Source organism: Simochromis diagramma, unplaced genomic scaffold (assembly GCF_900408965.1).
Source record: "Simochromis diagramma unplaced genomic scaffold, fSimDia1.1 OVJJ01000208.1, whole genome shotgun sequence".
In the NCBI taxonomy this organism is placed as follows: Eukaryota; Metazoa; Chordata; class Actinopteri; order Cichliformes; family Cichlidae; genus Simochromis; species Simochromis diagramma.
This window is the reverse complement of record NW_024386789.1, coordinates 3,537,188-3,556,978: the sequence shown is the minus strand read 5'-3', so window position 1 is coordinate 3,556,978 and position 19,791 is coordinate 3,537,188. Positions and strand designations below refer to the sequence as shown.

The window sequence follows — 19,791 nt, the reverse complement described above, 5'->3', positions numbered from 1 at the left end:
CACACTCTTACCAAAAGAAAAGTTCAGGATATGCTCAACAACTCACCTCAATATCACCGTCTTCAGACAGAAGTGAGCTTTACTTACTCATCAACTCCTATCGAGCTCTTTTAACAAGGTTTTACAGCCTCTTTCAGAGTAAATAGGTGTGGACACCAGCCTAAACAGACAGCCTACACGCAATACAGATGAACAGTGGCCGGAGCTCTTTGTCCTACGCCGGCCACAGAACTAGGATGATGCGCTTGAATTGAGAGGGGTAAGAAAACAGAATCAATTTGATTGCACTATTTTACCAATCTATTGATATCTAGTAGTAAGATTTTACACACTGTAACTTTAAAAATTTCTTTACATTTAAAACACCGGAACAAAGCAGGTTTGCAATGGGGTTGCAGTGGCCTTACATTTGCTCTTGTTTGACTTTTTGTTTGTGGTGGACAAAAGAATGAAAGCTATGACTTGCTTCTGAAACTATTTTCATTTTCCTGCAACAGTATTTGTTCAGGTTGACGTTTGGCGCCTGTCAAAACCAATGATTGATCACCACCCAGAAATACACAGAAACTTGTTCAAGAGTTCAAAAAGCCTTGCCCTTGCCTTTAAAACGGGTGTAGCAAAACAAGACTTTTAGAGACCCCCTGCACGGGCAGCTTTAATTACAGCAGAGGAAGTGGCAGAGCTTAACGTGAACCACCCTGCTTGGCTGTTGCTTCTCATGACTCTGAATGAAAGCAGAAAAGCAGTTTAATATCTTTTAATGTGCCTGTGTGTGAGAGAGTCGCACGCTAGCAGTGTGTGGCAAAGGCACCGTGCAGGATATGGGTAGGCCCGTCTGCTCTGCCTGTTAAGCACGGGGAGGGGGGGGGGGAACATCAAAAGGTGGATTTTATACCCCGCCACCCCCTCTGCACACTCGATTCCCACACCTCACTATAAATCCCACCCCAAAAGGAGCCATTTATGGGACAATAAGAGCCAATTTATGGGCCTCCAGAAAATGAAGGCAATTCAGAGGTGTTGGATGAAAGATGACAAGGGCATTCTTGAGGTTACAGCCGTTAGCTAGTTGCCCTGTGTTTTTTCACAACTCTACAACAACATTGAATTCTGAAGATGGAAAGAAGAGGTTGGGTATTAGAGGCCTGGAGAATTTTAGGCGCACCAGTTCAGCATAAAATAAGCGCACATACCAAACAAAATAAGCAACTGTTTTATTGAGTTTTTGGCTGCATGGTGTTTTGGGTTTAGATATTAGTTCAGATTTCACATTTAGTCATGTGGCTGTGGATTTGTCTCAGCCTGAATGACCTTGCCTATCCCCTGGAGGTCACAAAACGCTTGCCGTTGAATACATACATAAAGACAATGGCATTAGCAGCTTTTTTGAACACACATGCTAATAGACAGATGCACAGGAGAGGTGGACCAGATCACATCTGCCTCAGAGTTACTCAGGTGTGATGGGATTGCTAGAATACTGACATGGGATGTTTGAGGGGGGGAAAGAAATCACAGAAAGGCCTGTGCTATACCTCAACTATTCAAGCATATACAATAGATCCCAGGCTTGCAGTGAGTGCATTGCCTGATGGGCGTAACAGCAAATCAGGCAATGCACTGCTGCTTTATCTAGCTGCTTGCATGGTTAATCGGTGAGCTACACTCAAATGGTGCATCTCTTTGAGGTTGCCCAACAATGAGTCAGCTACCTACATTAGGTCTGGAAACAACTCCCGAACAAATCAATGATTGCCCCATTTCTTTTTTTTTCCTTCTCTACTTCTTTTCTTTTTTTTATTCATTTTGTTTAATAGTCTGTAATAGTTACCACATATCATTAAGGCCAACCTCTGTGGCTTCTAACAGCGCTGTAGGCAAGCCAAGTGTTTGTTGTCGGCATTTTATTGGCTTCCAGGGAGGAGGGTTGTTGTTGTTCAGTGTAATCTTGGCACGCCAATAACAGGTTTCAATAAAAGCAGCTGCTTTCTTATGGTAGTTGAGCCGCTCTCTCCCCTACTCCTTTTTGCAAGTGTGTTGAGTGGAATAAATGGAGCGCTTCCTGTAGAGAAGAGTTTGAGTGTCTCCATTTGTCCAAACACATCTGCAGATTTTCTCTTTCTTGCTGTAGCTCTCAAAAATGTTCAAAAATCACTTGGTGCGTTTGTTTGTCTTTCTTGTCGTCTCTGTCACTCATTTCTACAGCAGGTTGATGTGGTTTATAAGCTATGACATAGCACAACAAGTTTAACCACACTGCCCCCTTCAGGATAGAGAAGGTTATTGCAAATCAACCAAGATGAAATAGCAGATATTTCAAAGATTTTCTTGCAGTATTACATCTGTCCTTCTGAAGTAGGTTTGCATACTTTTGAAACACAGGTGAACAACACTGTACGACTAAACTAGATGTGTTTCAGTGATATTAAGTACCTATCCCATAATAATTCCGGCATAATCAGCACTTTAAAAATACAAAATAAAAAGGAGGGCAGTTCTTGCCCAAGTTGTTGCACAAAGTTCCCTTAAAAATCCTTGTAACCATAAAGTCTGTCTTATCTATTGTTATATTGGCTGTAGAATTTGTATGAAGATGAAATGAGGAGAAGCGGAGATGAAAATAAGAGCAGAAGGAATGTTAAGACAAGTGGGCAGAAGATTGAGTAAAATTAGAAATAAGTCTGTCTGAAGTGGTGTCTGACTGGACACCGCAAGAAGATTGTGAAACACAGTGTAAACACCATGATTGATTGCACACAGTCCTGCAAATGTAATAAAGCAACAAAAGTTTCTAAAGTTTCCAGGAACTCTTAGAAAGAAACAAACATTTATGAGTAATATGTATAAAATCTTCCCGAGATTCCGAGTATGAAGCTTGATACTGACTCCTGATGCAGTACAAGGAAATATAAAACGTGTTAGCTCAGTTTTGTCCAGAACTAAAAGTTTGATAAATAGGAGTGAAGTCCTCCAGCTTTTTTCACCAAAATATCTCCTTTTCCTTGGCAATGAAATTGAAATTGCCACGACAGTCTACAGCTAAAAGATAAAGAAGTCCCTGTGTAACTAAAATATATAATTTCTCTAGTGTAAAATTAAGAAGCACACTGATAAACATTATTGCATCTCTGCTGGAATATGAACCCTGACACAGCTTAAAGTTTCCTCTCTTGGTTTCCTTGAGGTTCCGTTGTTTTGGTTTTTTTTCCTCCAAACAAACCATACAACATTAAAAATTAACAGGGTTTTTTTTTGCTTCTTTGTTTTGTTGGGGGTTTAGCTATGCTGGTGGCATGGTAGTGTCAGTCTTTTGTTTGCTCTGTCACTTTGTTTTGGGAAATGTCAAGAAACAAAGCTTTATACTGATATTTATGGTTCCCAGGACACGAAAGTCAGTGGATTTTTGTAAACCTTATATACTTTGAGTCATATAATGACTCAAATACAAATAAACTTGGCATCACAATAGGGTGTACAAAAACTGTATATAAAAGATGGAGTTTTGAATCTGAAAAATAAAGCCAATGAAGAAGCATCTAGAACCTGCATTAACTTTTCATTTTTTAGGTTTCAGGCACATAGAAAGCTGCAACAAGTCCGATTATGAAGGCAAGTATGAGAAAAAGACCCTACCGTAAACTTTTTCCTATTTGGTTTAAGGACAAGATGCTCATTTTGTAAATTAGAGCCATCCATATATTTTCAAAGTTAGATCCACCTCTGTCTTATGACATCAAAAACCCATGGCCAAAATGCTCAAGATAGGGCTTCATAATTGTTTTATGTCAATCTAAGCAGAGTTACTACTTGCCACCAAGCAAGGTAGACAAACTTTAAACAATGTCCAAAGTTTGCAGTGACAGTTGGCGAGACCTGACCTAAGAAGGGGATCCCACAGGACTTCACCAACGTCATTAATAGTTGCTACAAAGGCCACTCGCTGACAATGAAGAGGAGTGGAAATGAAAAAGAAGAAAAAAGAAAGAAGAGGAAAAGGAGGATACAAAAGGAAGACAGTGCTCAATGGATAGATAATAAAGATTAAATGTGCTAAATGCTAAACTAAATGCTGCTATCCTAAAGTATGGGGGAGAGACACTTGAAACTTACGTGTAGACATCTTTTTTTTTTTTCTTCTGTTTACTTTTTAACACTCGTTAGCTTAGCTAGCCAAGCAGCCTAGTGTTTACCAACTCTGCTGGCTGTGATGTCACCAATTCAAGTATGTGTGGGCATGAATCAGAGTCAGGACCCTGGCAGTCATTGGCTCAAGCTAGAAGCTAGTAGTTATAGTTTTAACACTTCGTAACCTGTCACCTTGGTCTTGGTCACCTTGGTCTGTGAATTTTTCCCTCACTACACCAACATAACCTTGAATTTGCACGGTCTCAAGCACTGACTGTACAGATATTGCACTGAACAAAAAAAAAAATCTTGCATAGACAATATTGTTGCCCTCAGGATGCACTGCAATCAGTTTCCAATCAGTCAGTTAGTCTATAGCACCAACATTTTCAGCTGTTTAAAATATGCTTTAGTTGTCATCATATTTTGTGGTGCTGCTTATCAATACTATTGAACTGGAGGTACAAATTTGCAGTTTGCAGCAATAACCACAGACCTCAAATTATCATCCAAATCACACAATGTCTACAATCAAATTGGTTTCTGGCAAACATATGGACTGTTTAAGTTCTGCACGCGTATACCCAATCAGCATGAGGTCAGTAGGCAACCATGGGGAACACTACAACCTTTGTCCCGGCTTGCTCCATCCGTACTTGGGCTTGTTTTTGAAGCCTCGGTTTGAACCCTCTGCTATCAGCCACCTGGGAAGTGAGTGACAGCTTTTATATGCCATAACACATGTAACTGATATGAGTCAATGTGACTCATCCAGAAATTACACACGATTTTCCACAAATTAGTTTCAGAGACGTCCCTCTGAGTCAAAAACAACTTTAATTTTCCTTTGTTTCAAATACCCTCCTGACTTAAATACAAGTCCATTTCCATCATCTTTGGACGGGTCCAGCTAATTTTGCAAAAGTCACATCTGACTGAGCCAGACAAATTCACATAAATGCACCAAAGCTGTCACAAATATTGTTTTTGTGGACGATTTCACAGCCATTTACTAGTCTATCATGTTGTCAACTAGTCTTGTTGTCGCAGGCCTGAGCGGTCTGATCTCTGAGTGACAACATGTTCTGGTCACATAAAATGTACCGAAGCAGAAAAAAAAGGTCTCTTTTTCCACCAGTTCATCAGCGTGTTGTTTCCAAGAAAAACCTCACATCAGTCAAGCTCAAAACAGCAGCTTGTTGCCATTGCTGGAGCCATCTTTGCTAACAGCTGTGCTTTGTAAGTGCAGCACCTCATCACTGACTGTGAGCTGTAGTTTCACCTTTACTTGTTATCATTTGTTTCTTTCACGTGTAGTTGTGCAACCGGTTGGTGGGGGTGATGAGAAAAGCCTGTGTGACTCTTTGAGCTTTCAGAATGGAAATGATTAAATGTACATATGTAAGATTTCCATTTTTGTTCATATCAGCTTGGACCGTAACACACCCTTGGGCTCTCAACAAATCTGTAAGTCATGAAGCAATCGGGGAATAATCCTGGAACCCCAGTGCAAAATGAGACACTCGTTGTGATTAAAATCATTTTAAGCTTTAATTTCTATTTATAAAAAAATCATGAAAATACAATTAATTCTGTCTTAACTGACTTTTTTCCCAGGTTTAAATGACATAAAGTTTGCATTTGAAAGCCAAACAATGAGTTCCTTCCTACAGCAATCGTGGGGGGGGGCATAGATTTAAAAAGAGCTGAGGGGGTTTCCTAAGTCAAAGATGGTTGGGAACCAATGGTTTAGATGACAGTATAATAATGGTCATACGGCTGTGACCTCCCAAATGGATTCAGAGGTTATCCATGATTCACTCCGATAATGAGCCTCATCACTTAGGCTGTCACCCTCTCTCCTTTAAGGCCCCAGGCTAATATCTGCAGCCAGCAAAGCATGAAGGAGCAACATGAGCAGCAATCCCATGCAGCACTGGCCACTGTGATACATTACTGTAAGCGAATGAATAATTAGATACTTATTTTGCATAACACTGAAGCCTACTGCACTGTGTATGACTAGAGTAGGCGAAGAACTGATGTAAACTGGTCTGCTTTTGTACTCGCCGGTGCCAGTTTCCACTTGATTTAAACACATGTAAACACATTTTCCCTGAGGTGCATATTGCCGGCATTCAAAGGCTTTTTTTTCTTAAGCTACAGTAACACTTGACGCCAAGGGAAATCAGGCCTTGGATTTACAGTTCTTCAGCTTGTCAAGTACTTTAAGGAAATGAAATTCAGTCATGGTTACTTCCTCAGAATTGTATGTTATTTGAATGTGTACACGTACACAAACATGACTGCAAGGCTTTCAATGGCTTTGGCGGGAGAGCTGTCTCCCTTTTGTTGGGAATCTTTACCTGTACAGCATGCATTGCAGATGGCTCTTTGGTGCTTTTCCTGAGTTCTTTCAGTGTAACTTAGAGGCAGTCAAGACAGATTGCAACCTATCCAGTTAGGTGAGATCTGCAGGGACACAGTCTGCGATAGGACGGATCAGAGCCAGCACAACTGAAAAGCAGGGGCTCCTGCTGGAGGCCACACTGACGACCCCAAGGACTGTAAGAAGGAAACAAGTGGTTGAGTTCCGGCAGCACACTGGCGCAACTTAATCCAAGCCTGCAAATTAAAAAAAGGTAATTAATTTATTTGCATATACAGTAGTGTACATGTTGATACTATAGAACATTCTACTATATTGCATTGTATTCGTTTAATGGTATCTTTGTGATCTTGTTCAGTTTTATGGGGAATCCTGGATGTTGTACAAGAAAAACGGCGGTGCTTACTGATTTTTATCTGCTGAAAAGGTTACACAGCATTAACATTCGGATCTTATTACCACCAAGAGATCTCAAACATGATTTTATTCATGTTTTGTCCTCGGTCTGTTTCCAGATGTGCATGTGTCAGTGTTTGCTAATTTCTCACCTGGTAAACGCAGCAGGGGTGTTGAGGTGGTGAAACAGAGCCGGCTCACACACGAGGGAGGACCGCCGGCACACACTCACACAGGACTGACCCAGTGGAGCGAGGTGAACCCTCAGAGCACTTTTTGGTGGCCAAGTAGGGACAGATTTACTGCAGAAGTTCTTGATGATAACAAAGAGAAGGAAAAAACTGACAACGATTAGAGTTTGAACCAAGCAAGAACTGAAAAATCTCTCCTCTATCTAACGCTCATAAGGGAACAAAGGCCTGGGAAACAATCCTGACTTTAAATTAAAATCTGGATTTATCTATTATATAGATACACATATACACACATCTTTGATAATATTCTGTTTGATAGGAGAAATCTTTTTCTGTCAATACTTTACTCATATGAACTGCAGTTGTGATCAGAAGTTTCCATGCACTCATCATGGGCATGAATGTTATGGTATTGCTCTATTGGAATATCCAATAGGACCCAATAGTAAAGTTTAAGAATTTGGAGGTAGACCTCCATGATGATACCACCACTATGCTGATACAGTGTTGTTAGGTTTGAAAGGCTGAGATTTACTCCTCCAAACATACCTCTTGTCACTGTGGCTAAATAGCTTAATCTTTGTCTCATATGATCATAAAACATTTCTCCAGATGACATCTGGCTTGTCCACGTGGGCAGCTGCAAATTTTTAGTCAAGCTTGAATACATCAATTTTGGAGCACTGCGATGTAAAAAATCGCTTTACAGTGACGTTGGTGTTCCAGGAGTTTCAAGTTCAGGGCAGGCTTGAGCCTTCATGCTTCCTGCGTTGTTCCTGAACCCATATTCCCTTTTGAGGACCTTTGCAAAGAAGTGACACATCTGAATAACTTGTGCTTACGTGCAACTGTCTGAATTATGATCTTGGAATCTGCAGTTGTTTAGAAATGGCTCCAGCTAGTGTAAATCCACAGTTCTCCTTCTTAGCTCTTCACTGAGTTCCTTGGACTTTCCCAATGTTCTGAGGTCAATCCAGTGAGCACTGTCAAACAAATCCTTTTTGTGCCAGCAAAGAGAAAGAGTTGTAGGCTATCATGATCACTAATGAGATGTTAATAGGCTTTGGCCTGGTCAAGTTAAAAGACCCTGTAGAACCTTAAACTTATTAAAAGATTGAAGTGAGTGTCTGTATACACCTGAGACTGTAATTCTAATTTAAAACCTGTGAGGATTAGAGAAAATCCAAAATAATTACCAACTTGTGCACCCAATTTTTCATTTGTAAAGTCATTAAAGATGTATGCTCTACAATCATTCCACTCTGGAAAGAACAGTTAAAAAAATAATTAAAAGCCCCAAATTATTGTGTAAAATTCTGACCACAAAAATTCCAACAAAGGCACCGAGGCGTCAACTGATAGGTTTACAAAGGCATGCACTCTTTTTTGAGATTTCCACACATTTCAGAACATACTTCATAAATCTGATTTATGACTGAAATTTGCTGGGGTACCACCTAATAATAATACTCCATCTCTTTTTTACATCTTTGTACCTGGTGAGTGATGTAACCAAGGACCCGCTTCAGCATTCCCACACAAGTGAACTCCTGAGGAGTGAAGGACTTCACCTGCAAGATCAGACATAAACACGCTACCTTAAATGGAATTTGGGGAAATAATATGTGTGCATGTTTGTACTGAGCATACAGTTTAACTGTGATTTAGTATATTTAGTGGAAACTACCTCACTTCTTAGAATCGCTTTGACGGCCTCGCGTATGTCACTCTTGTTGGTCACATCCACAGTCCATACGTAGGGTTTACCAATGAATTCCTCAGCATAAGGGTGCTGGGAGGAGATCTGCGATTGAAAATTATAAACTGTTATTATATCTTTGATAAAATATTGCCAGTATTTGGGATTCAACAATGAAATAACAATTTAGATAATATAAAATATTTTTTTTCACGTTTTATCCCCATGATTTAAGAGTTGCTTGCCTGTCTTGTGGTGGGCTTGCCCTTGTAGAAGTCATTGTTGGCGGATGAGTGTGGAGGGTCAAATCTAGGCTGAATAAAGACACATCCCATTCCTATTGCCTCAATAGGTGCTGGACCTTCATAGGGGAAGCCAAGACCTACAAACAACTGAAAGGGAAGATTTATAATATTGCAGGTTATCCAAAATAATTCTCTTTCTACACTGTGATCGGCTTTAATTAGACCTTAGCTTTATGGAGAAGTTGTTGAAAGTGTTCCTGAGTCAGCAGTCCGTGGTTTCTGATGAAGCTGGGCAGATGCAATGTGTGTCCAGGAGGCTGATAGACTGTGGCGTGAGTCTCCAGTTCTTCACTGATCACTTTCACATACTCATATTTACCCTGGAGATTACACACAGAAAAACAACAACAATAAAAAAAAAACAGATGGATCACTGAGTACATGAAATTCAAGCGTGTTCAAAACCAAAATATACATGATATAAATATTTTCTTCTGTCCTGTGGCGCTATTTATCCATCTGGTGTAAGCTTCCCAATTTTGGTGATACCGGCTGTAGAAATGTTTGCCTTCACATCAGCATAACGGAATAAACATCGCCAGTCTTGTGGTTCTCCAAAAAAGTTCCAAAAAATGCCTTTTAAAAACAGAAATAATGATCAAGTTTCTCAAATAAAGCCACAAACTTTCTGTGAGCAACAGAACCATTTCCGTTCTACCAAAGTGAACCCACCAACCTGGCAAGCATGCAAATAAATGGAGCGGTATTTATATAGTATGGTATTTAACTGTTCTGCTCTAATTGAATGAAATCACACCACATAAGCCATATTCACCCATTTACTTGGAATTACTTCTGCTCTTTAAAGTGAGCTCAACCTAATAGTTGCATCGAGAGAAATTAGGGGTTCAGTGTTTCCAAAGTTTGCTCAACAATATTTGGTAACATGTAGACTGGAAGATGCCCTCTGCCCCCCTCCTAGCTATCTACCACTGATGAGACACTTGACATTAATGCTCCGTGTCTCATCTATAAGGTTTGCTAGTTGCATGTTTTCTTTGGTTGGCAGGCATAGTTTGGTATAAAGGCAAAAGCTTCACAACAATTGCCATGGAGCTTCAGATTTACTTATCTTTTAACTTTTCAACAATTCAAGTGGCTAGTACCCTTAGTAACGCAGTTATTAGCAGTACCATCTAGAACTATCGTACTTGAGAGAAGGCAGACATGTTTATACCCAATATCTCCAGTGCAGTTCACACCAAAACATGAATCCTTAAATAAGTAGTACTACAGGTCTGTCTATTAACAAGTATTTTTGAGTTTTGGGTGACGTACAAACTAAGATCTAGTTGATATGGTGGCCACGAGGTTTCAAACGCATTGCAACTTAAGGAAATGTCAACGTGGTTTTTTTTCTACTGCCATTGTGTTTTATTCAAGCTCAGCTGTGTTGTGTGTTTTTTAATAGTTGGTGTTTTCCTAAGGTTGCAGTGCATTTAACCTCTCATAGCCATCAAGTAGAGAACTTCTTGGCATAATTTGTTGTGAATGTTTGTTTTCTGGTATATAAGCACTTTTTTTGGTCCTCATACCTGCCACATGTAGTCCTGTTTTCCATAGACCACCGCTATCCTGTCTTTCTTGTAGCTCACTGGCTCGAGCTCGCTTCCCTTCCTAACGGTCCCTTCACTCACAAAGCCCAGGAAGGAATTATCAGGAGTGTGAGCTGGAGAGAACAGAGCAAAGAGGACTTAAAGGAGATCTAAAAATAATTACTCAAGGGTTTGAACTTCAGCTACGTTCAGAGAGAAAAAGGTAAAGCAGCAAGTCAGTCCAGTAAGTTTTTGGTAGAAATGCTGACAGACTTGAGCAGAAACTTCTCCCTAACTTGGTGATTATTTTAACTAAACTGTGATCAAAGACGGTGAACACTTATGAACCTATCTGCTCTGAAGATGACATAAAGAATAAGCTGATTGAGAGAAATGTGAAGGCTACTATTACCGAGGACGCTTATTAGGACTATAGTTGAATAACAGTTTATATTAAAATTCTGCAAGAGAGGAAAAACATGCTGTGCAGCATAAATCATCCGCTGAAGGAAATGAGAACTCCACATATATAAGAGGGTTAGGTGTTTGGATAGGCAGCTGCCACCCTGCTGCCCTCTGACACACTGAGGTAGGTGTGAGAGATGAGTATTTACTTTAAAAGGAATGTGCCAGCAAAGGTGTGTGTTCAAACATCGATTTGTAACCTTTGCGTGTGTGTGTGTGTGCTGTCCTCTTGTCTCAAGATACTTGTTTAAAAGACCTTTGCCAAATCTCCCCTCATTCACCCAGCACAGAATTTCCTGCTGGCTCCTTTTCAGCTCCACTTGTCTCCAGCGTCTGTCTGGGTTCACCGCTTCACACACACCTATCAGATATAGTAGTGATATGCAATGAAACACTGCTATGGTCATGCAGCTTGTGGGGGTTTGGAGAAAAGCTGGGAGTGAATGAAGCGACCTTTGGTTTCTTCTGCCTGTTTACAGTTCTTGTTTCCTGTAATCCTTCAGTCAACTGTCTTCCTCTGGACTTTTGCAAAACAGAAGCATAAATGCTTAAACATTCTCAAACTTCATTCTTTTCTTTCGTCCTACCGTGTCCTTCTTCTGTTTTGTTTTCTTTCTGTCTTTTGGTCCTTCTCACATCCTCAACTAACACCCCCCTCCTCCTTTAGCAGGACAAATAAACAGTGTTCTAAGCTGAGGGATGAAGAGTGGCTCTCGGCCCAGGGCTTCCAGCTTTTCTCCATCTCCCGGCAGGGTGGGAAAGATGACAAGGAGAGGTGTTGGAATGAAAGCGCCGTCTGGGCACGAAGTTTATTTAACCTTAGCTGTTAATCCTCTCATTGTAAGGACACTTAGAGGGTTGCATTGGAGACATATATTTAGAGTGCATTTTAAGATAATTGTATCCATGCGTAGGAAAGACATAGGTACAAATCAACATGCGTACAAAATAACTTACGGAACATGGTCATGTACTGTAGAGGTTGGAGATCCCAGCTGCCCCACAGCGTTTTATATCCATGGCTACGTGCGTAGCTCGCAAAGTTAAAGGCTGGTTCAGTGCCAAATGAGTCCAAGATTCTGAAGCGACACCTAGAAAGATTGTTGTTTTTGTCATTCATTGATATACTTATTACTACATGTTTTGGCGCATAAAGCTGCAATCATCATGTGACATACTTATATTTAAAATCTCACAAAGCCCTGAATGTGTCGGGCAAATATCAGGGCCAATAAAAACTGGACAAAACAACATGTAAATGTTTAATTGCTTTGACTAAAGGATCTCACAGTTTTCCTACTTCACACTGAAACAATAATCGACTAAAGCAAGCTGTATAAACGTGTCATATAAGTTCAACTTTATGGAAAACAGAAGTAATTTTTTATTATTATTGTTATTATCGCTGGTGGGTTTTTTATTAATGACAATAATGGTAGTTTCTAAATCATTTATGACTACATCAAAAGTCTTCATAAGAAAGGACTTGAAATGTACTTCCTATATGATCCAGAAAATTGTTTATGTACTGGTAATGCTTGAAAGCCAGTCCCATGGCTCCTTGGAGGTGAGCGAGGCCATGATAGTCGGTATAAATGAGGTCAAAGGTGAGGGGCCTTTGGATCGGACAGCTGCCTCTGCCTGGAGCAGCACCTATCAAGCTGAATTAATCACAACAAACACAAGTCAGGTTCTAGAAAGGACAACAATAATATTGTTTCCCTCTTTTCATCACTACAGTGTAAAGTAATCACAGATTAGCTGGACTGACAAACACAAGGTTGTGTAAAACATGTATAAACTGGCTTTAAGGTCTGTAATTACATCATATATCAGTGATGCCAGAGTATAAATCCTATTCAGTCCAATTAACTAATGAAATTATGTCAAAATAAATAAAATTAGTAGTAGTAACCTGTGAAGTTGGTGCTGTGAGGTGCTGAAGATCAGGTTGTGGCCAAGGATTGTTAGGCAAGCGCTGAGGTCTGCCCACTGAACCAGTTCTCCTAAAGGACCACCTCTTTCCACCATTGCTTCAAAACGCTGGCCAACACTTCCAGACAGGGCACCAGGATAAAGCAGCACCTAAAGTAGATAAAGTCCCAAGTTATTATTTCATTGATTATTGACTATATAAAATGAAATAACTCAATAAACTTTAATCACTTATACATATACATATACCCTCATCTGTGTGGAGACTGTGTTATTGCTGCTCTCTTTCATCCTCAGACCAGCCTGTATCCACCGTTCAGACATTTTTTCCACTCTGGAGCGGATAAACTTCATTGCTGGGCTGCTGTTGTTGCTGATCGCCTCATACAGTGGGAGTAGAGATTTACGTATCTCAGCCTGCAAATGATTATAACATGAAAGCAGTGAAAATGTCATCATTCCACATCGACATACACAGGCGCATCAAGAAGCTACCTTCTTTGTATGAGCTTGAGGTTTCTGATGCCATGGCAGACTAGAGTGGTTTCTTCCATCTGGAGGGGGACAAAAGTCCTCTGTCTGGCTGAGGTAAGTCAGTACGGAGCAAGTGGTACCATCCACTCCATAAAAAGCATAACAGGGGTCTGACTGCCACTGAGCCTGCAGGAACTGCCACAGAGAAACTTGTTATGTTATTAAACATGTTTTTTACCTGATCAAAATTGGTCTTTGTACACTGCAAAAACTGAACCATAAATGACACATTCAATTCACTGCCATTCATTTCAATACAACTGAACTCATTTCACTTTTATTTATATAGCACCAAATCGCAACAGCAGCATATTATAAGGTAAAGACTCTATAATAATAGAGGGAAAACCCCAACAGTGGCTCCCTATGAGCAGGTACTTCGCAACAGTGGGAAGAAAAAACTTCAGTTTAACAGGAAGAAACTTCTGGCAGATCCAGATTCATGCTAAGGCAAGGCATCTCCCATGATTGGATGGGGGTGAGGGGAGAACGATAAGACACACTGAAAAAGAGCTGGAGATTAATAAAACTAATGATTAAATGCAAAATGGTGCATAAGCACAAATAGTGAAAACAGAGGAGTGAAGAATAAAGGCTCAGTGCATCATGGGAAGCCCCCAGCAGACTAGGCCTATTGCAGTGTAACTAAGGGAGGATTCAGGGTCACCTGACCTAGCCCTAACTATATGCTATATTAAAAATGAAAGAGAGAGCGTCTTTAGGTAGAGAGTGAGTAGGTACCTTTTTAGATACTGTTTCTAAGATTTTTAGAACACAGTACAATAACCTTACTTTTATCTTAATTTAGAAACAGGAAGTTAGAGGTCTTTATGTTTTTAAGACATTCCTGCAGATAAACTAATTGCTGTGTGTTATTTTGCTTCATGGGTAGAAAGAGCTGGTGTCATCTGTATAACAATAAAAATATATGGTGTACCTTCTAAGGGAAGCATTTATAATGTAAATAGAATTGGTCCCAGTACAGAACCCTGTGGAACTCCACAATTAACCTTAGTGTGTAAAGAAGACTCCACATTTAGATGAACAAATTTTTGACATTGCTTCCACATACAGTAGAATAGAGCTTTAGTCACACCCTCTCACAAAGAGAGAAGAGAGAGAAAAGTATAGATCAGGTGATTACAATGAAGGAACTAAATGCATTTGTCAGCAACAACTAATTTGCTTAGAACTTGATTGTGTATGGACAGCCACAGAGCGTCTTTTCCATTTACAAGGACTAGTATTATCGGGTTTTTAAGAAAATGCACAACACTTGTGTTACGTAATGAATTTAACATATTGGCCAGTTACAGATATTGCGTCATAAAGCCATGGATGGAGCTGATACAACAACAAATCTATTAGCTAAGTAGGATTAGAAATGGAAGTCTTGTCTCTTGACCAGAAATAGATATTGACAAAGGTCATTCAAGGTTGAAATGTTTGCTAGGATGTCTTCATAGTAAAAAAATAAATAAATAAATATTTTTAAAGCATTTTAATATAGGCATAAGCATTCCAATACACCAATTAAATTTGCACTCCAAAACATTTCCACTTTCTCACCTCCACCTTCTCTGCACATACTGGATATGCAGGATCCACTGGCACTTGACACTTCTCGTTGGACCCTGTGGGGTAACATATTAACCGTCAAACTTTTTTTTCCTTTTTATGGCACTTTTGAATGCACCATTATTCTTTAATTCCTGCATCAGTAACAAAACGTATACTGTTGAGTCACCTCAACTCGGCTAACGAAGAACAGCGGACAATAACTTTGATATACAACCTCTTGACTGAAATGTGCACAGTGAGTAGCAGCCATCAGCACAATGTATAGTGCTGCCATGCCTGTATGAGGTATTAGACTAGTGCTCTCAGAGACCCTTTCCCGTAAACCCCCCACCATCTCTAGCCCATGTCAATCAACTGGAATGAATGCACTCACGCACACCTGACACACCTGCCTCCTACCAAACATTCCCATTTACCATGCTGGCCTTCCCAAAGTACACAGTCCTTAACTGTGTAAAACAACCTAGTAAAAAGGGAAAGAGAGAAGAAAACTTGTAGGCTGAGCTGAAGCATGAGCACCTAAAAACAGTGTTATGCTATACGAGCACAGCAGAAAGAAAAAAAAAACCTTCTGCAAAAACAGGAGTATGGGCAGACAAGTTGGTGAAAGGACTCCTGGGTAATTCAGACATATTTTATGAGTGTGAGGTAATGTAGGAGGGAGAGGGTGAGGGGCGAATAGGCTGGTATTGGTGGGAAGTGTGTGCCTCTGAATATACGGGTGGCACATGTGGACATGCATGTCCACAGAAGTGTGTCTACAAGCATATCCATGTGATGGTGTCTGTGTGGCCTAAACTATATGAATTCCACTTTTTGAATCATACTTACCCATCCCCAGCACTCACATACCCATACAATCCTTTGCGTGCTAACTGGCGTGCGTGCGTAACCCGACTCTCACCTGACACCTCACAGGAGGGTCGTAACGTAAACTTTTTTCCCTCCCCATGCCCAGTGGATTGGTGCTGGCTCTGTGGGACTTGTTAAACTTCTATTCAAGGACTTCATCCCCCATAACCACCTGCACACACACTGACCTGTAGACCCACCATTCACACCTTCTATTATCACAGCTTGTTAATTTCAGTGTGTGGTTAACCTTTTCTAAGGCTGTGAACCATACATTTGGCTCAGAGGATCACTGTACCGATACAGGCACCCACAGAGAGGTAAGTAACCAGCCAATTATTGGGATTTTTTTTATTATTTAGTATAGCCAAAGCACAGTTTAATTTAAAAAAGTATAATTCTTACTGGATCTTGAACAATGGAGTGCTTCTAATGAAGGGAACTCTAAAATTAAGTTAAACTAGGAAAGATTTATATGCCCGACCTCTCAGTGAGACCCAGTCAGCCAAATTTAATCTCCTCAAATTTGGTTTTGGAAAACTTGAACTAACTAATAATTTGATTATATGTAAATTTTCCATGTCATTTTGTTTCATAGGTAAATTGTTAAATTTAATGGAATCTGATAAAATTAAATATACTTGATTGTTATACTGAAAATATTATACTGAATATATTTTTAATAATTTGATTATTTGAAAAAATACACCTTTGATTTTACATATTTCAGTTGCAAAGAATCTTTATATATACAGGATATACAGTTGTATACTGACAATTTACAAATTCTGAATGGAAAAAATGGTAATATAAAAAATGGTAATTCACTTTTTGCAAATTTAAAATTGAAGTTAAGTAACTATAACTTCGGGTTGTGCAAAAGTTTCGGCATCCCATTAAGTCATCTGTTTTGTATCAAGCTAAAAGTCTGTCTTTATTCTGTCTGCAATGTCCTGCGGATAACTATAACTCCTGAAATAGTTTTAGGTGGTCTTGTATATGTTTAAAATTCCCCTGCAGATTTTCAATAATGTTGAAGTCAGAGAACAGTGGGAGTCATTCCAAAAGCTTGAGCTCGCACTCCTTGGAGATTTGCAAGGTGTTATTTTATCAAATTCCTATGGCTTTTTTGGCCAAATGGCACAATTCAGCATTTATTTGTCCCTCAAAGAAGTCTTTTATATCCAGACATTGCTTTACGTTGTTCACACGAGGACTTTTATGATGAGGCTGCATGTAGAAGCTGTTAGTGCAGCAGATAAGAGAAGTTCTTTCAAAAGAGGACACACGAGCCACCGTCTGTGTTTGTTTCTATTCAGTCACTGATTTGAAAAAACCCAGTAGTAACTTGAATTTTTTTGAATTCTAAAATTGTTCGATTTGGCCATCGTAAGTGTTTTTTCCTTTCCCTGTTTAGTGCATAGTCAATTGACAGTAACACTTTATAATACAGCCCATAACTAAGGGCACAATTTTCCTGTAATTAAATAGGATTTCAATGTGTTTAATTGAAATTACAGTGTAAATATATTTATCTACAAATAATCAAAAGGTAGGCAAAGTTAAGCCACTCTATATTTACCGAATACTTCTGTTGAAAGAAGGAGAAATATTGTTTATTTTTCCGCTATGTTACCAATGAATAACGTAATACTTAAGGTTACTGACAGTATCATTATTTCTTCGTTTCCTGTAAAAACCTGACTTTTTACCTCCTTCTTCTAGTGAAACTGCCTTTAAGTAGTTTTAGGCAAATATAATTGCAATTCCAAATAAAATACATTATAAAGCCATTTAATTACAGCAGAATTACCCCCTTAGTTGTGGGCTGCATTGTAAAGTGTTACCCACTTTTTTACTTTCAACTAGCATGCAAAGAACTCTATGAGCTGCATCCATAGATAGGTTTTTAGCACTCATGGACATAAGCAAACCCGATGGATCCATTACAGGGTGCTTGGAGTTTAGTACCTTACCCAAGGATACTCTGATGTACAGATGCGGGAGCTGGGGATCAAATTACTGACCTCCTAAATTGGCAGACAGCTTTTGAAGCGTGTAGGTGATGATTGGCTAATGAGGAGATGTGTCTGAAACAAAAAGCATTATCTGCTCTACAAAAATAAAATAAAAAATAAAATGTGTGAGTAACTTCAGACTTGTAAAACTGACTTCTAATTCTTGACACGTATGATTTGACACTAGGACGATTCAAAAACACTGACAACTGCCAGCACAACCCCTCAGCCTCCTAGTAGACACACCTGTGCTGTGAATATTTGAATGAAATTTAAAATATTCACAAGATTTTCAGAAAACTTCTTCTGACCTTGAGGTCAAGGTCACTGAGATTCGAACTCATCCAAGATTTTTAGTAGATACCCCTATGGTATAAATTTGAAACTCATACGTTGTCTCATTCTGAAGTTATGACATTCACATAGTTAGGTGTCCACGCCAGCTAAACCTTCTCACAGCCCCTATGCATATGACTGAATATGACAGGGTTTACTTTGTCTTTTGGTTCAGCAGATAGAGTTTCTTCCAGAAGTTTTTTTCCCAGATCTCATCTTGACTACCACAACTCCCTCATTTTAATTCCTACAGAAACTGCAAGCTGGAATTGTTTTTTAGCTGCTTAGAGCGACTTTTGGTCAGAACAAGGTTTAGAGTCAGCAAATTTGCTCATTGTAGCTTTGAAGCTGTAGTGAGCAGAAAATTCCTAATCACAATTTTTGATGTGTTTACATTTGAAGAAAGATTTATTTTTAATGTCTGTTTGTTATTGTAGGGGTTGTATTCCCTTTATTTTTACTTCAATAATTACCACTAAAGCAAATATTATTTGCTCATGGGTGCCCAAACCATTGCATACAAGTTTACAATTTCCACCCACAGGAAATAACAAATCCAAACTGAACAATGAAATACAAAACTGTCTCTTGAAGTCAAGAAAAAAGTGAGCACATATGGTAAGTCTATTCCTGTATCATCATTTTAGTTTAAGAGAATCGAGGTTGATCATTGTAAACACAATGTAAACCATGTTAAGTCATTTAAGAAATATTGGAAGTGATAAAAGCCTGGACTTCACCTGTGTGTGATCTACGGCTAACAAGTGGTGTTGGAGCTTCAGCCTGATGGTGGTGTTGGTGGTGACGGCTGAGCTGATCAAGCCTCTGCGATACTCTTTTCAGCTGTCTTTCTACTAAACGAGCCAAACCTTGCTGGTCCTGTCTGAAGCTGGGAAAAAGCAGAAACCCATGTGTGACCACAAAAATGCACTATAAGTCATATCTATATTTAAAAATACTGAGCTCCACAAATCAATACCTTTGCAGCAGCAAAGTGAGATCATTTCTGGTCAGCTTGGAGCCATCTTTCTCTCTGCTCAGCCTCTGTACCTGAGTATTCAAAGCCTCCAAGCGAAGAGCCAGGTTACGAAAGCTAAGCCCACGCTGACCTGTAATTTAAAGTATACGCATAGAGTATGTCACATGTTGTAATCTAGAAGTGGTATTATTAAGTCTAAAATGAATATTATTAGTCTATTATTATTAGTCTATTAAATAAAGGTATTCATAAAAACACACTCTTTCACTACAAAGAGCACTATTGCATTTTATTTGACTAAACTTATTTGCTCAAACCTTGTCCCATAAACCCCAAGAAATAGCAAACTCAGTGGGTTAAAATGTGACTTTAAGGTTTCCTGACTGAGCAACAATGAATGATGAACCAGGAGGGAGACCAGTCTATTTAGCGAATGCTTGCACATTCT

General features: G+C 39.4%; 1 protein-coding gene across 7 annotated transcripts in view; it reads right to left on the bottom strand.

Moving 5' to 3' along the window:
* The window catches only part of LOC120728519 (alpha-1,6-mannosylglycoprotein 6-beta-N-acetylglucosaminyltransferase B-like), a 33,798-nt gene that overhangs the window by 8,076 nt on the left and 5,931 nt on the right, over positions 1 to 19,791 (bottom strand). For 2 of the 7 annotated variants that reach the window (XR_005694734.1, XR_005694735.1), the window contains exons 2-16: positions 19,344 to 19,473; positions 19,105 to 19,253; positions 15,147 to 15,211; positions 13,539 to 13,712; positions 13,293 to 13,460; positions 13,024 to 13,193; positions 12,638 to 12,769; positions 12,066 to 12,199; positions 10,644 to 10,777; positions 9,273 to 9,428; positions 9,049 to 9,195; positions 8,792 to 8,908; positions 8,601 to 8,675; positions 7,063 to 7,223; positions 6,492 to 6,750 (exon numbers count right to left, since the gene is read on the bottom strand). Coding sequence is in view for 4 of the 7 variants with exons in the window: in XM_040023491.1 (XP_039879425.1) it covers positions 6,579 to 6,750; positions 7,063 to 7,223; positions 8,601 to 8,675; positions 8,792 to 8,908; positions 9,049 to 9,195; positions 9,273 to 9,428; positions 10,644 to 10,777; positions 12,066 to 12,199; positions 12,638 to 12,769; positions 13,024 to 13,193; positions 13,293 to 13,460; positions 13,539 to 13,712; positions 15,147 to 15,211; positions 19,105 to 19,253; positions 19,344 to 19,473 (2,084 nt within the window). In the remaining 3 variants the exon portion in view is untranslated. Of the gene's footprint in view, positions 1 to 5,651; positions 6,751 to 7,062; positions 7,224 to 7,946; positions 8,102 to 8,600; positions 8,676 to 8,791; positions 8,909 to 9,048; positions 9,196 to 9,272; positions 9,429 to 10,643; positions 10,778 to 12,065; positions 12,200 to 12,637; positions 12,770 to 13,023; positions 13,194 to 13,292; positions 13,461 to 13,538; positions 13,713 to 15,146; positions 15,212 to 19,104; positions 19,254 to 19,343; positions 19,474 to 19,791 lie in introns of those variants that run through there. The other 5 variants (XM_040023491.1, XM_040023493.1, XR_005694736.1 and 2 more) reach the window with 5 other exon arrangements.